The 13015-nt window shown below is 44.8% G+C and overlaps 1 protein-coding gene across 9 annotated transcripts in view; it reads right to left on the bottom strand.

Annotated features, from left to right (window-relative positions):
- TMEM44 (transmembrane protein 44) overlaps window positions 1-13015 on the bottom strand; it is a 450231-nt gene that overhangs the window by 70967 nt on the left and 366249 nt on the right. For 5 of the 9 annotated variants that reach the window (XM_069618578.1, XM_069618573.1, XM_069618574.1 and 2 more), the window contains exon 9: window positions 10740-10916. The exons of the other annotated variants lie outside the window; for them this stretch is intronic. In XM_069618578.1, coding sequence (XP_069474679.1) covers window positions 10740-10916 — 177 coding nt within the window. The remainder of the gene's footprint in view (window positions 1-10739; window positions 10917-13015) is intronic. 9 annotated transcript variants of the gene reach the window in all.

The raw sequence follows: 13015 nt of genomic DNA on the forward strand, positions 1-13015 counted from the left end.
TTACCGCCCCACTCACCTTGGAATGGGGCGGTAAATCCGCCATCCACCATGGTGTAAACCTAGTTTACACCATGGTGGTAAAGTTGGTGCACTTAGCACCAAGGTTGTAATGACCTCCAAAGTCAATCTACCTTATGATATGATATAATAGGTTATTTATAACGTGCTTAATACCCATAGGTTTCTAAGCGCGGACCCGGGGATCGAACTGGTGTAGCTCTGTCGTCTTGCTTCCATGGCACACATGTTGCCACTGAGCTATCCTCCCAAAACTACCTTGCACCAAAATAACAAACAGCATAACCAGGGAGACAAAACCAGAAATACGGATGGTAAAATATAGAGAAGGATGGGAGTTCCACTTTAAACCAGTTACTGAGGCAGAGATGGAAATGACACTTAAAAACATGCACCCCACCTCCTGCCTGGGCGATGTTCTCCCATCCAAGCTACTTCTGGGAAATTTGAAAGCTTTTGCTCCTTTTTAAGTACGCTTTATCAATGCATCTTTCAACCACAACTCAGTTTCCGACGCCATCAAGGAAGTCGTGGTAACCCCTCTTGCATAAAAACCCGGTTTGAATCCCAAGGAACCTAGTAACCTGTGTCCTTTTAGGCCTCTGTCAGAAAAGCAGCCTGTACAGTGCTAACTGGACATAATATATTCCGACTTTGCATTGCTAATTGGGCATAATGAAATCAGTGCACAGACTGGCATAATGTAACGTGCCCCTGCAGTGATAACTGGGCATAATGAATGAAGTCATGCTGTGATACATTGTCAAAATGGATTCAGATCTCATAGTGCTTACCTGCATCAAGGAAACAGACTTTAACTGTTAACTGGGTATACCAGAAATCAGAGTTTGCAGAACTTTTTACATATGAAGGAATCTCGTCGCACAGTGAAAACAATTGTTAATGGAATTAGACCTTGCAGTATATCGAGACATAATGGAATCGGGCACGGTTGTGCTAACTGGTCATAATGGACTCATCATTACAGAGCTAACTGGGAATAAAGGAAATAGAAATTCAAATACCAACTGTGCATAACTGAATCTGGCCTTTCTGTGCTGACTTGACTTAATGGAATCTGGCCTTGAAGTGGACTTTGGACAGAAGGCCCTTGCAGTGCTGACCAATTGTGAGGTTGGCATCATGGAAGGAGACACGGACAACAGATTCAATGCAACAACAATACCTCGATTAACTTAAATGTCAGGATGCTGTAAGGTCTAACTGGCCCTACGCTAAGGTGAGATTTCCCTACCTAAAGAAACGAAAGATAGTCTGTGTCAGTAAGTTCAACTTAAAACTCTGGCTGTGTCCAAAACCTATCCTTGCCCTCACAACCCAAAGAAAACATTGTGCAGGGATGTCAATCATAAACTAAACAGTGTCGCAAAAGTAAAATTCTGAGCTATTTCCATCTCTGGCTTAGTCTTCAGCTCCTCCTCCCCAAGTATCAACAAGTTCATCACAGTGTTGAAACTACCTTCTCTTAGATTTAAGGTAATGAAGGTCCCATCTTTTGTATTGTCATGTTTTCCATTCCCAAGTTCAATGAAGTTTCATTGCAACAAGTCTCAATGTTCCCTTCCCCAAGTTCAAAGTAACATTTGTCACAAAAGGAAGTATCTTGAGGCTTTGTCTTTAAAGTAAGTTCCAACAATTCATCACAGCTCAGGGTTCTCTTCCCCAAGCTTTAAATGCACCAATAGTAGTTTTCCAAGTGATACAATAGTAGATTTCCTTATCAACACAAAGGGGATTCTCTGGTCTTGGAGCATTTGCCAGTCCACACGGTCCACCCATTACAGGTCACGCAACCAGGAACCTTTAGGTCTCTTATCCGTTTGATATTCAACAAATAGCTTTTTAAAGGTAGCTTTAAAAACAGTCTCCCAGACTTGACTTCACTCTGCAAAGAGAGTTTTAATCCAGTTTAATTTACTATTTTTATTCAATGCGTGATTCAAAGTTAGCAGGTTTATTAGTTGTATTCAGTTCATTGTTGAATCCTGGCAAATTTGCTGCTTTCATTCAGTTTGCTATTCAATATTAGCAGATTTGTTGTTTTCATTCAATTCGTTATTCAATATTAGCAGGTTTGCTGTTTTCATTCAGCTCTTTATTCAATATTAGCAGATTTGCTGTTTTCATTCATATAACTTCACAGTTCGATCTGTAACAGAAGCATGGATTCCCTCGGTCCTGTTTACTACTTTCATAGCCTGCCTGGAGTACCCCGGTCTTTGGTAACTTCCCCAGCACTCACTGGTCATGGACGTCTTCCGCGGCGGCTCTCGCTGCTTTTGCTGTTGCTTCAAGTTCTGCAAGTTCTTCAAGTTCTGCAAGCCCTGCTCGTGTGTGGACAGGAGCTCAGCTAACACAGGCAGCTTCAATACCCCTTAGAGGCCGGACATGGCGTCCTCTTTGCTCTTGCCTCCATGTAGCTCTGTTTGCTCCCACTTCATATGGGAGGCATCCCTCGGCTTGGGGATGTCGGCCGGCATCCCGTCTCCACCTCGGGTCCCACCATGTCTGCCTCCAGAGTCCCGGGGTTTCCTGCTGATCTATGCCCAAGTTCTCCAGGTCTCTCTCTCTTCCCAGTTCACGGCTTCTCCTTTTAAACACCTGTGGTTCTTCAATAGGCTGCAGGTGTATTCCATTATTCAATTCTGCCCGACTCGGATTAAGAGGAAATGCCTGGCCTTCATGCCTTGCAGGTATCTTCTTCATTCCAGTACCTAAGTACCTAAGAGGTGAGAGTGAGTGTTCATTACTCTCAGTTGCTTCTTCCTCGTCTCAGTACGAGAGTGGTGAGAGTGTGTGGTCTTCATTACTCTCAGCTGTTTCTTCCTCGTCTCAGTATTGTCAGTTGTCTGAAGAGGTGAAAGAAGGGTAGCTGACCTACAATAGCCCAATAAGGTCGGGGGAGGGTTAGGTTGGTTGTCACTAGGATAAGGGGGATACCATGTCTCGCCTAAAGGCACCCCACTCTCAATCCCTAATGACCCTCCACCCAGTTGATCCTCCTTCGCTTGTCCACCCCCAGGGTCAGGATCCAAAATCAATGGGTTTTCCCGGGCCACCTGCACGGAGGATCCAAGGGGAGTAGGAGAGGGAATACTCTCAGGTTTATCACACCATAATGGACTCAGACTTTTCTGAGCTAACTGTACATAACGGGATAGGACAGTGCCATAGTTAAATTAACACAATTCTCTTTTAGTGCAGATTTTCATATTGACGTCAGTCCTTGTAGTCCTAAAGAAGTGGTCTTCAAACTTTTTTGGCCGGGGCACCCCTGAGCAAAATTTGGGCAGGTTGGGACCCCCCAGAAATGCCAAATGGACAGTATATATTGCACGCCGTCACCTGCTCCCATCAAAGTCGCTGGGCTCCCTCATCCCACTCCTACCCAGTCCCTGGTCTCTCCCCACCCCATCACACACCCTGGGCTCTCCCCACTCTGCTCCCATCACTATCCCATGGTTCCCACCCATTGTGCTCCCACCATAGTCCCTGGGTTCCCCCATCCCGTTCCCAACACAGGGCCTCATCACGACCTCGGCGGTAACCCTTAAATCCAGCGGTAACGCTATTACTGCCGGATTTAAAGGTCCGCCGAATCAGGGCTTCGGTAGATTTCAACCCAGCTCTGAGCTGGTGTGAAATCCGCCGAGAATTCGCGCTCATACTGTCGGCGGGAAATCCGCCGGCGGTATGAGCGCGAAATTTCCCCATTGAGCCCAATGGGGAATGGGGCATTCCCGAATGGGCTCAATGGGGAATGGGGACTACCAAGTCCGCCCAACTCGTTATCCCGCGCTATTAGAGCCGGGGGCTATGGCGGTCGAGCTAATAGCCACCGCGCTAATACCGCCAGCGTTACCGCCGAGGTCGTGATGAGGCCCACAGTCTGAGGTCCAGTGGCGGCTGGTGATTCTTTTTTAAGTGGAGGGGCATTAAGGGGGAGTCGGGGGGGGTTTCCCCCCTGTGAATTTTTTTTAAATAATAGGTTAAAAGGTTGCATTGTAGAGCATACTTTTAACAAAAAATGGGTAAATAGCCAAACAGTTTGCAATTGATGCTGGGAGTCCAGGGGGCAGGTATTGATATTTATATTGATATTTTATTTCTATCGTGCTCGTGCACAAGTGTTTCAGAGCACGACAAGGCAAGGGAGGGGAACAGAGGAGAATAAAACAGCGATCTTACTAGGCCCAGTGACATTGAGAACGCGCAAGTGTGAGGGGAAAAGTGAATGGAAGGGGGGAGAAGTGGAAAGTGCAAAGCAGAGGAGAAACAGATAAATAACAATAAATACATAATAAAGGCAACACACAGTGGTAGTGCAGCCAGCAATTTGCAAGTGCTACTTTTAATGCAGCAGACAGGTTAGGTCTGATAAGTGCAGGAAGAAAGATGGTTCTCCTCAAGTTTTAGAGTGGCAGGGCGCTGTTCCAGAGGGAGGCCCCAGCCGAAGACAGAGATCTACCCCCAGCTTGTTTCTTTGATAAATGACTGACCCTGAGGGAGTTGGAGATAGAGGAGTAAAGAGCTCGAGAGGGGAGGTATTTGCGGAGGGATAGCTGAAGGTATTTTGGACCCAGGCCCCAGAAAGCCTTGTGGACAATGCAGAGGGTTTTGAATGATAGATGTCCAGTAAAAAGATACCATCCCTGTCCCCTGGGCCCCACTGGTCCCAACACAATGAACATGATTATGTGTGTATGCAAGGCTCTGCACATTCATACAGCAATCACTATCATTCACATGAGCATCCATCACCATACACTCACTCATAACATAAGCATACACGCATCCATACACATGTTTAAATAAAAACAATGAACATAAACGTACCTTCTGCATTGGCCTGCATGTGGGTGCTGAAACGCCCTGCTCCAGGCTGCTCTGTCCATATGTGCGAGGAGGCGCAGGAGCTCCCCCTCGGACATACAGACATGCAGTGCCCCAGCCAGCATTTCCAATGAGCTATGCAATGCTGGCAAAGCAAAACGCCCCAGCACTTGCATGGCTCAGTGAGGATGTGCGGCTGGGGAACTAAACTGAACTGTCAAAGGGAAACATTGTTTCCCTTTGACAGTTCAGCCAGCCCAGGAGCACTCCATTAGCTGGATAAAGCAGCTGAGCGAGTGCTCACTGTTTCACTGGGCTGGCTCCTTAGCGCCTCCATAATGGGTGAGGGGCCACTGGGTGGGCGCCCCTTGCCATTATGGATGAGCCGCCAGGCTCGGACAGTCCTATTGGGCAATGCCTGTACCAAAAATGTAAAATGCTAGTGTGGGCCAATCAAAATGGGCCACCATTTTGGCCTATGTGGACCATTTTGATGAGTTACTTAACTATGCAGTTAGTAATGTTGACCATTGTTGCTGAATATATCACAATTTACTTACATTTTAACACAAAGCACCCCCTTGGGTACTATTGAAACAGTGGGCTTCATAACTACTCTTGCGTTAGCTGTGCCGGTAAAACCGGCACGGCTGCCGCTGGAGTTGCATCCGGGTCTGGCACCCGCAAATGGGCAATTACCAGGTCATGCCGAGTTAGGCGGACATGATAATTGCCCTTTCGCGGGTGCCGGTGCCGTTAATAGCGGTGCTGGTGCATCCAACGAACTGTGCTCGCGGGTGCCGCACGGCCTGCCAGGTCAGACCTGGTGGACTGTCAGGCACCCGCAAGCACAATTCTTACTATGGTGGTACGGTAGCAACGGTGCCAGTAGCTTACCGGCACCGTTGTTACCATACCGCCATAGTTGTAATGAGGCCCAGTCTATGACTAAAGGAATGAATATCCATTTACAACTGTGGGCCACTTTTTCATTGTTGCCTGAGACAGTTTCATGCTTCAGCCCGACCATGTGAGCCACCCCTGCCCATTTCTTCGAAATCTAAAAAAAAAAAAAAAACTTTTTTTTTTATAATTCATGCTGAGCTCTCAGAGCCCCCCTGGGATGCACCCGCGGACCCCTAGGGGCTCGCGACCCACAGTTTGAATACCACTGTCCTAAAGGGCACATTGGAAACGAAAAAGAAAGTGCTAGCAAAATATATTGGAACAAAACCCGCATTTGCTAGCACCAACATTGAAAAATGTGCCAATATGCTAACTAGGAATACCGGTGGGAGTAACTAGGCATTGAATTGCAAAATGTGGCACATAGTTGGATTCGTTCGCACATGCCGCCAGGGGTCAAAGGCATGTTAATAGTCTGAGTAAACAGGGTTTTCATAAACATGAAAATGGAGTGAGCGCAGGGGTTCTGATGGCATTATTTTGGCAATAGTGTGAGTTTTGATGGCAAAAGTTACGACGATGTGCATGCGGGCCTCTGTTTTGAATAGCAATGTCCGATATATGAGAGAAGTGTCCGCCTAAGAGATGGCATCCAACCATACCATGGCAATAGTTGATGGTAATACCTGGGCACACAATGGTGCCTCACCAGTTTCTGATTGTATACAATACTTTTTCATTTTCAAAAGCCCTTACTATTAACTTTGACAATGTTAGATGTAAAAACATTTTTCTGCACAACAAATCTATTCTTCCCATGCAGATTAACAGGAGACCCAACATTTCCCGTCAGGAATTTGTGCTTGAAATGCAAATGTTGCAAATGTGCAGTAGGCTGTATAGATCGCTTCTGGTTTCCCACGTAAATCAAAAACATGTATGCCCAAGGAGACCCCCTAAAGGGGTCCCAAGTTTCTATTAACTGGTAATAATATCTATATTGTTGTAATCCCTATGAAACAGGGCAACATACAGCCCTCACTATCCAACACACACTTGCTACTGTGGAATCCGCAGGGTGCAAAGACCCCACGCACACATTCCATTCTTGAAGAACAAAGGGTCTAGAGCGGCCCCTGCATACAGTGCACACAACCAAGCCAAAGAACTGCAAAAGGTATCCAAACGAAACCCAGGTGTACTGGATGTGACGCCTATTGAAAAACAGGCGTGCAACAACACACGACTAAGGTCTATTATTAAAAAAACAGCACATTTACTAAGCAGACTTTAAAACACAAAGCAATAGATGCGTTGATGCAGTTGTCAAGTACGTCAACAATCACCAAAACAGGGTGAAGACAGTAAACACAATAAAAGTCAAATCGTCAAATAGAAATTAAAAAATGCGCTCAACACGTCATTCAAGTTAATGGGCACTATTTTTTTCCTCTGTGTATGTTCTATATCCACGTAGACACATCTTTCCTAGAGCAAGCAGATAAAATAACGCTGCTGCGAGGTTCGAACCCCCGATTCTTAGTTCCTTAAACTAGATGAACTGCACGACTTTCCTCAGATTTGTGTGCAATGGCAGAAGAATAAAACGCGCATTAGGGTTTAAATTGAGTTACCATCACAAATGTATTAGTCTGCAAAGACAACTTGTAGCACCAGAGTGTGTCTCGCATCTACCGTTGCGTCTTTTCCAATTCACTTCCACCTTTTTTCAATTTGCACATCTTCGTGTGGTTTCGGGCATGATGCTATGTGCGGGTTTGTGGCCGGTTAAGCTCCCTGCCATTCCATGTGTGCCTCCATATGTTCATCTTGCAGTTGTTCATAGCAGTTTGCGCGTATAGTGGATGTATACTCTTTTCTGTGCGGCTTAAATCTTGGCCATACCTTACACATAAAACACGTGTTGGCGATTTGCTGCACTACGTGGAGTGTGCATAGATCTATTTGTTCCGAGCAGGTACATGTGGGCAATGATGTCCGTGTGGACATGCCTCATCTGCAACATGCAGTTTGGCAAATGTTTGTTCCTAGGGATCTGTGCGGGCATGCACTGTGTGCAGGGCACAGGTTGTTGACAAGTAGCACAATAAACACTTTTTTCTTGAAAATGACATAACTTGCGTCCCGTGGGAGCGTGTCTCCACACAGCCATACCAGGCTCTCTGTATTGTAGTTTATTACATGTATGGAACATACTGTTTTCCACAGGTTTACCTTGGTGAAGGCGTCTGTAGGAGTTTGCCATAAATGGAGTGCGCATGCAAGTGTCTCCACACCTACTGCACAAGTGCGAATATATAGATATACTGAATATCCCAAGTTAGGCTGATCCGATTGTTTTATACATTGTTTGGCATGCACTGGTTGAACGATAAGGGTTTGGTGTGTCAGAAAATTCAAATATGCATCCTGGAGTTTTGTAGGTCTATAGAAAACCAAATGCAAAACGCATCTTTTTTAAATATTCTTTTTCTACATGTCCGTTTTCGGGAAACGTCCACTTCACTTGGCATGAGTATTTGGCTGTAGTCCGATCTATTCCTTACCAAATTTAGTGAAGTTTCATGGATGAGGCGAAATGTTATGAGAAAATGGTGTTGCCCTTAATTGTTTGTAACCTTCACTACAGTGTGGCTACTGCAACATTACAAAATAGCCTTATAGATCGAGGGAGTGGTCATTATCACAAGATAATGACCCGCCACCAAGTTATGGCAGGAGGTGAAGCCCAGGCCATAAGTTAGGGAAGGGTCATTTATCCCAAGTGATAATGGCCCCTCCCCCTAGGTCTATAAGGCTATTAGCAACTAGTGGTAGCAGTAATACATGTTTTGGAGTTTTAGTTGTAGAGAAAAAAAAGTGTTACTTTATTGGTGAGTTAAGTGTATAGGAAAAATGAGTAAGTAAATTAAATGTGGTTTATGTTGTATTTAAAAAACGAGGTTCTCAAGGATTTTAATGGTAAACGTGGTTAAACTGGAGTGGGATTAACAAGAGCATGTTATGCACTACATACATCTAAAAGGATTCTCTATAAGAAAGTGAAAGCATTTTCTTACGTTGTAGCTCTTCCTTCGGTGAGATGAATTAGAGGTTCCAGCAAGAAACAAGTCCTGCCAGAGTGGAGGTGTCTTGTTGGAAAAAATCTGTAAATTGCATTGTTGATTCCATGTCTGCTTTTGAATTCAGAATGATCAGAATGCAGTCAATAACATTAGTTATTGACTGTGCTCTGAACATTCTGATTGGCTGAGTGGAAGTCAATGATGATCTCCATGTGCAAATATATGTAACAGACTGCCAGTCATAGCAAGGTTGGTATTTGACAATCACGTTTGATGTAGTGGAGTATTTGGCCAGCAATCCAAGAGGTGCTTTATTTTCGTGAACTAACAGGTTGCATTGAATGATGGCATTACAGCGGGGTGAAATCAAGAGTAATGCCTTTTACCACACAAACACCCATAAAGTGGTAACAATAGAATGTAAAAAAGGTACACACTGAGTTATAGGCCTGGTCATTCATATTAGTTATGATCACCATTAGTACTAACTAGTAACTTTTCTCAGTTTAATAAGCCATCCTTGCGGTCTCTCGTGCATGGTTTGAAAATACTTCACAGATTCTAATGGATTGTGAAGTGTATTTCTAGACAAAAAGCAAAGTCACAAAATCACAAATATACATATTAATAGATCTATCAGAAAGCGAGTTTACAAAACCGAGTTATTATAAATAACTAGACGGTCAACAATCCATACTTTATGAAAGCAGAAAGTGAGGCAGCCGTTTCTGTTCATTTAGCAGCCATGGACGCCATGCTGGTTGTACAAGCGGCCATATGAACCAATGGAAAGTGACATGTTTTTTCACCAGCATGGCGTCCAGGGCGAACAGTTCCTGGTGGTAGTTGCCCCTCTGTTTTTTTATTAGAACTCTGTGGTTTACAATAGTGGAATGGAGAAGGGTAAAATAACAGATACTGCTACACATCAGACTTCAATAGCCATTAGCAATAGCATCCGAATAAACTAGTAAAAGATGGCTGCATTATTTACACAGTAACGTCAAGACCCCAATCCTGGCAGATTGCTCAAATAGCTCAGTGAGAGAATGTTAGATCAGCAGAAAGGGAGGGCAACCCAACAAGCAGAGGTTCAGAGTAAAGCAACCTGCTGGCTAACTTGTTAATTGTGATTAAACCTGTGACATGGCCGTGCTCTTCAGTAGATATTTGGCAGGAATCATCACCAGGAAGAATATTCCAAATGGTGACGAATCCATGCTTTTAACCCTAAGTAAGACTGCTGTGACAATGACACCCAAAACACAAACATGGTGGGACAAAAGGTCAATGTGGGCCAATAGATGAGGTATACAATTGAGGGTTGGTTCAGAAGGGTCTTAATGCAGTGAAGTACTGTTACGGGAAGAAACCCGGCACATTTTGTTAATGTCTAACATACAACCAACATAAGAGTTATTTGTATTCTGGAGACAAAACAGTGTTGGCAACAAGGAAATGGAACAATCGATATGTCGCTTCATGATATTTTCCATCAACACAACTTTACATTGTAACATACCATTACACAATGGAATATTCAGGAGTTCTTTATAATACAACAGTGTCTCTAATCCACACTCATGCAATGACTGCTGCCCATCACCGTAAAGATCATTTGCCAATGGTAATCCGTCACTTACTGTTAATTAGATTTGTTTTCTTCCAATGCGTTGCTGTTGTCTCTACACATAGACCCCAGTTGAGACCGTTATCCGGGCCATTCATGATATATGTCCTTTAAGTTGACATGCTGTGACAGTATGGTGTGCCCAACACAGGCCATGAGTAATTCACATTAACAGAGCTCTGTTAAACCATGGCATATGATATTGAACAGTTACATCCCAATGAAACAGAAGAAAGACCACATACCTCAAGTTCGGAGTTTATGGTGGAGGTACCGGAGGAGCTGGTGGAGGAGATATTGGCGTGTATGATTTGCATTGGAGGGTGAGCAGGAGGGTCGTCTACAGCTGGCAGTTCCTCTAGGAACGTGTTCCTAGTACTAGTTTTGCCATCACCAGGCATTCTTACTGTGCCAAATCCTACCTACAGATTAGGGGGAAGTTGCTCTTACTAAAAGGTTCTGAGTGAAACGACTCAACAAAAACAAATGATGCCAAGCTGAACCTGCACCTTCTATTAACAAGTTTTATGGACACAAAATGCATCAAACAACAACTGTGGCATGATGGAGTAAGGAGGCCGTCAAGGTGTTCTCAGTTTGTCAATAGACTTTTATTAACAATTCAAAGAAATTAAACCAGTCTTACTTTTCCTTGTCTCTAGAGGGGTTTCCCTGCCTCAAAAGAGAATACTTGGGAGCTGGTCAGAATATCTGTTAAGACCAAAAAGATACCGTCCTCTGTCCCAGCCAACTACTCTATCCCTGCCACTAAGAACTAAACCACTCAATCTTCCATATTCTTCTCAACAACAGCACTAGGAGGACTGCCTTCTCTCGGTGGAACCATCCAGTGTTGGTTGATTCAGTAGTAGTCTCTTAAAAAGGGCCTGTTTTCCCAAAAGCACTAGGACCAAGAGAATAACTCCCTTCTTTTGGTCTACTTGGGGAAGTTTTCAAGACTGATCTTGATGTTCTCTTGAACAGGTTTTTTAAAGTCCTTTTACTTTCTCCCAAGTATTAAGAAACAACTTGGTTAATCTTTTCTCAATTCTTCTTACCGTCGATACCCTGTTAGGGCTACTTGCAGCTTGACCACAGGGGAGATTGCTCCCAGATAACTCTAGTTCCTTTTTATCTCTTTCCACAAGTTGGATTTCCAATCATGACAAAAGAGTTCACTCCAAAGGCTCACTTGATGTTTAGAACTCTTGTCACCACTGTGACGAGGAAGTTTAGTCTTGATGTATTCTTTACTTTGAAAGTAGGCTTGATATTTAGGGATACTATCCTTGTGAGTCTCTTGCCCTTTTCCTCCTTTATTATCAGCAACAGTTTGCCGGCTTCTTTATTCAAGGAATACTGGACTCATGGTTCTCTGGGTTTCACTGTGACGAGGGAGATCACTTCTGGGTAACACTTAAATCTTGGTTCCCTGGGTAGCACAGGGAGGTCTTTCTAAATTGAACTGTAACACCCCTTCCACACACAAGTGCGCGCAGAGGCTGACAGGTGAGGGAGTGTCAGGTAAGTGAATGTGTTTGTGTGTGTTTGTGTGTGTATGTATGTGTGTGTGTGTGTGCATGCGTGTAGTCAGTGTGTGTTGTGCCGAGAAGGGGGTGGTGGGTGGGTGAAAGGGGGCACTACACAGGGGGTACACCCCCCCGATTTAGAAAACAACTAGTGGGAGAGGGTGGGGAAGGGATCACCTTGCGAGGGGTGCGTGGGGAATATGTCTGCATTTTAAAGTCGACACAAAAACTGCCGAAAAAAAAATTGTCTTTGTGTTCGGTCTTCAAAATGCGGAAACATGACATAGAACCGTGAGGACTGCTTGCCCAGGCCAGCTTGGAAATACACTGCTACTGCCGAACGGATGCATCACTGATATGGGCAGCACCTACAGGCCTTAATTTATATTGTGCTTAGTTTCTCTCAGAGTTGGGCTCAGTCACTGCTCCAGGGATCACTTCGTTTTTTATTCCAGGCGTGCCATTGACATAATACACATCAGCCTCTGTATGATTCCCCTGTATGTATCGTGTGGCTGTCCAGTATCCCTGGGTAGTCTCGCCAGATGTGTCTGGGCACCTGCGCGTGCTGTGTCGGGCCTCGCTACCTGAGACTTGCCTGTAATCTGTTGCAGCGGCTCTCTGGTACACTTCAGTGGGCAGTCTCCCAGGCTCTCTGCAATCTTCCGGTATGATGCATTCCCTGTCCTAGGCTCCTGCTCCGCATTGTTAGCTGTAGCAAGTGGCCCTCTTAACGGCTTCTCCGAGACGTCTGGGCTCACGCACAGCAAAACACCCACTTCCTGTACTTTGCCGCCCACGTTCCAAAGAGCAGTGAGCACCATTCTCTGCTGCAGATGGATTTTCAGCTGTTCCTCCATGTCACCTCCCTAGCCAGAGGGTTGCTACTTCCAACAGGTTTTGTACACCTACGAAGGTCCCGATTTTGTTTTGCTGGTTCTCTAGGGCATTCCTTTTGTGTATATTAGGGGCATGGGTCAAGAAGATTACAT

The sequence above is a fragment of the Ambystoma mexicanum genome, chromosome 10 (assembly GCF_040938575.1).
Source record: "Ambystoma mexicanum isolate Mex_15411 chromosome 10, UKY_AmexF1_1, whole genome shotgun sequence".
NCBI lineage: Eukaryota > Metazoa > Chordata > Amphibia > Caudata > Ambystomatidae > Ambystoma > Ambystoma mexicanum.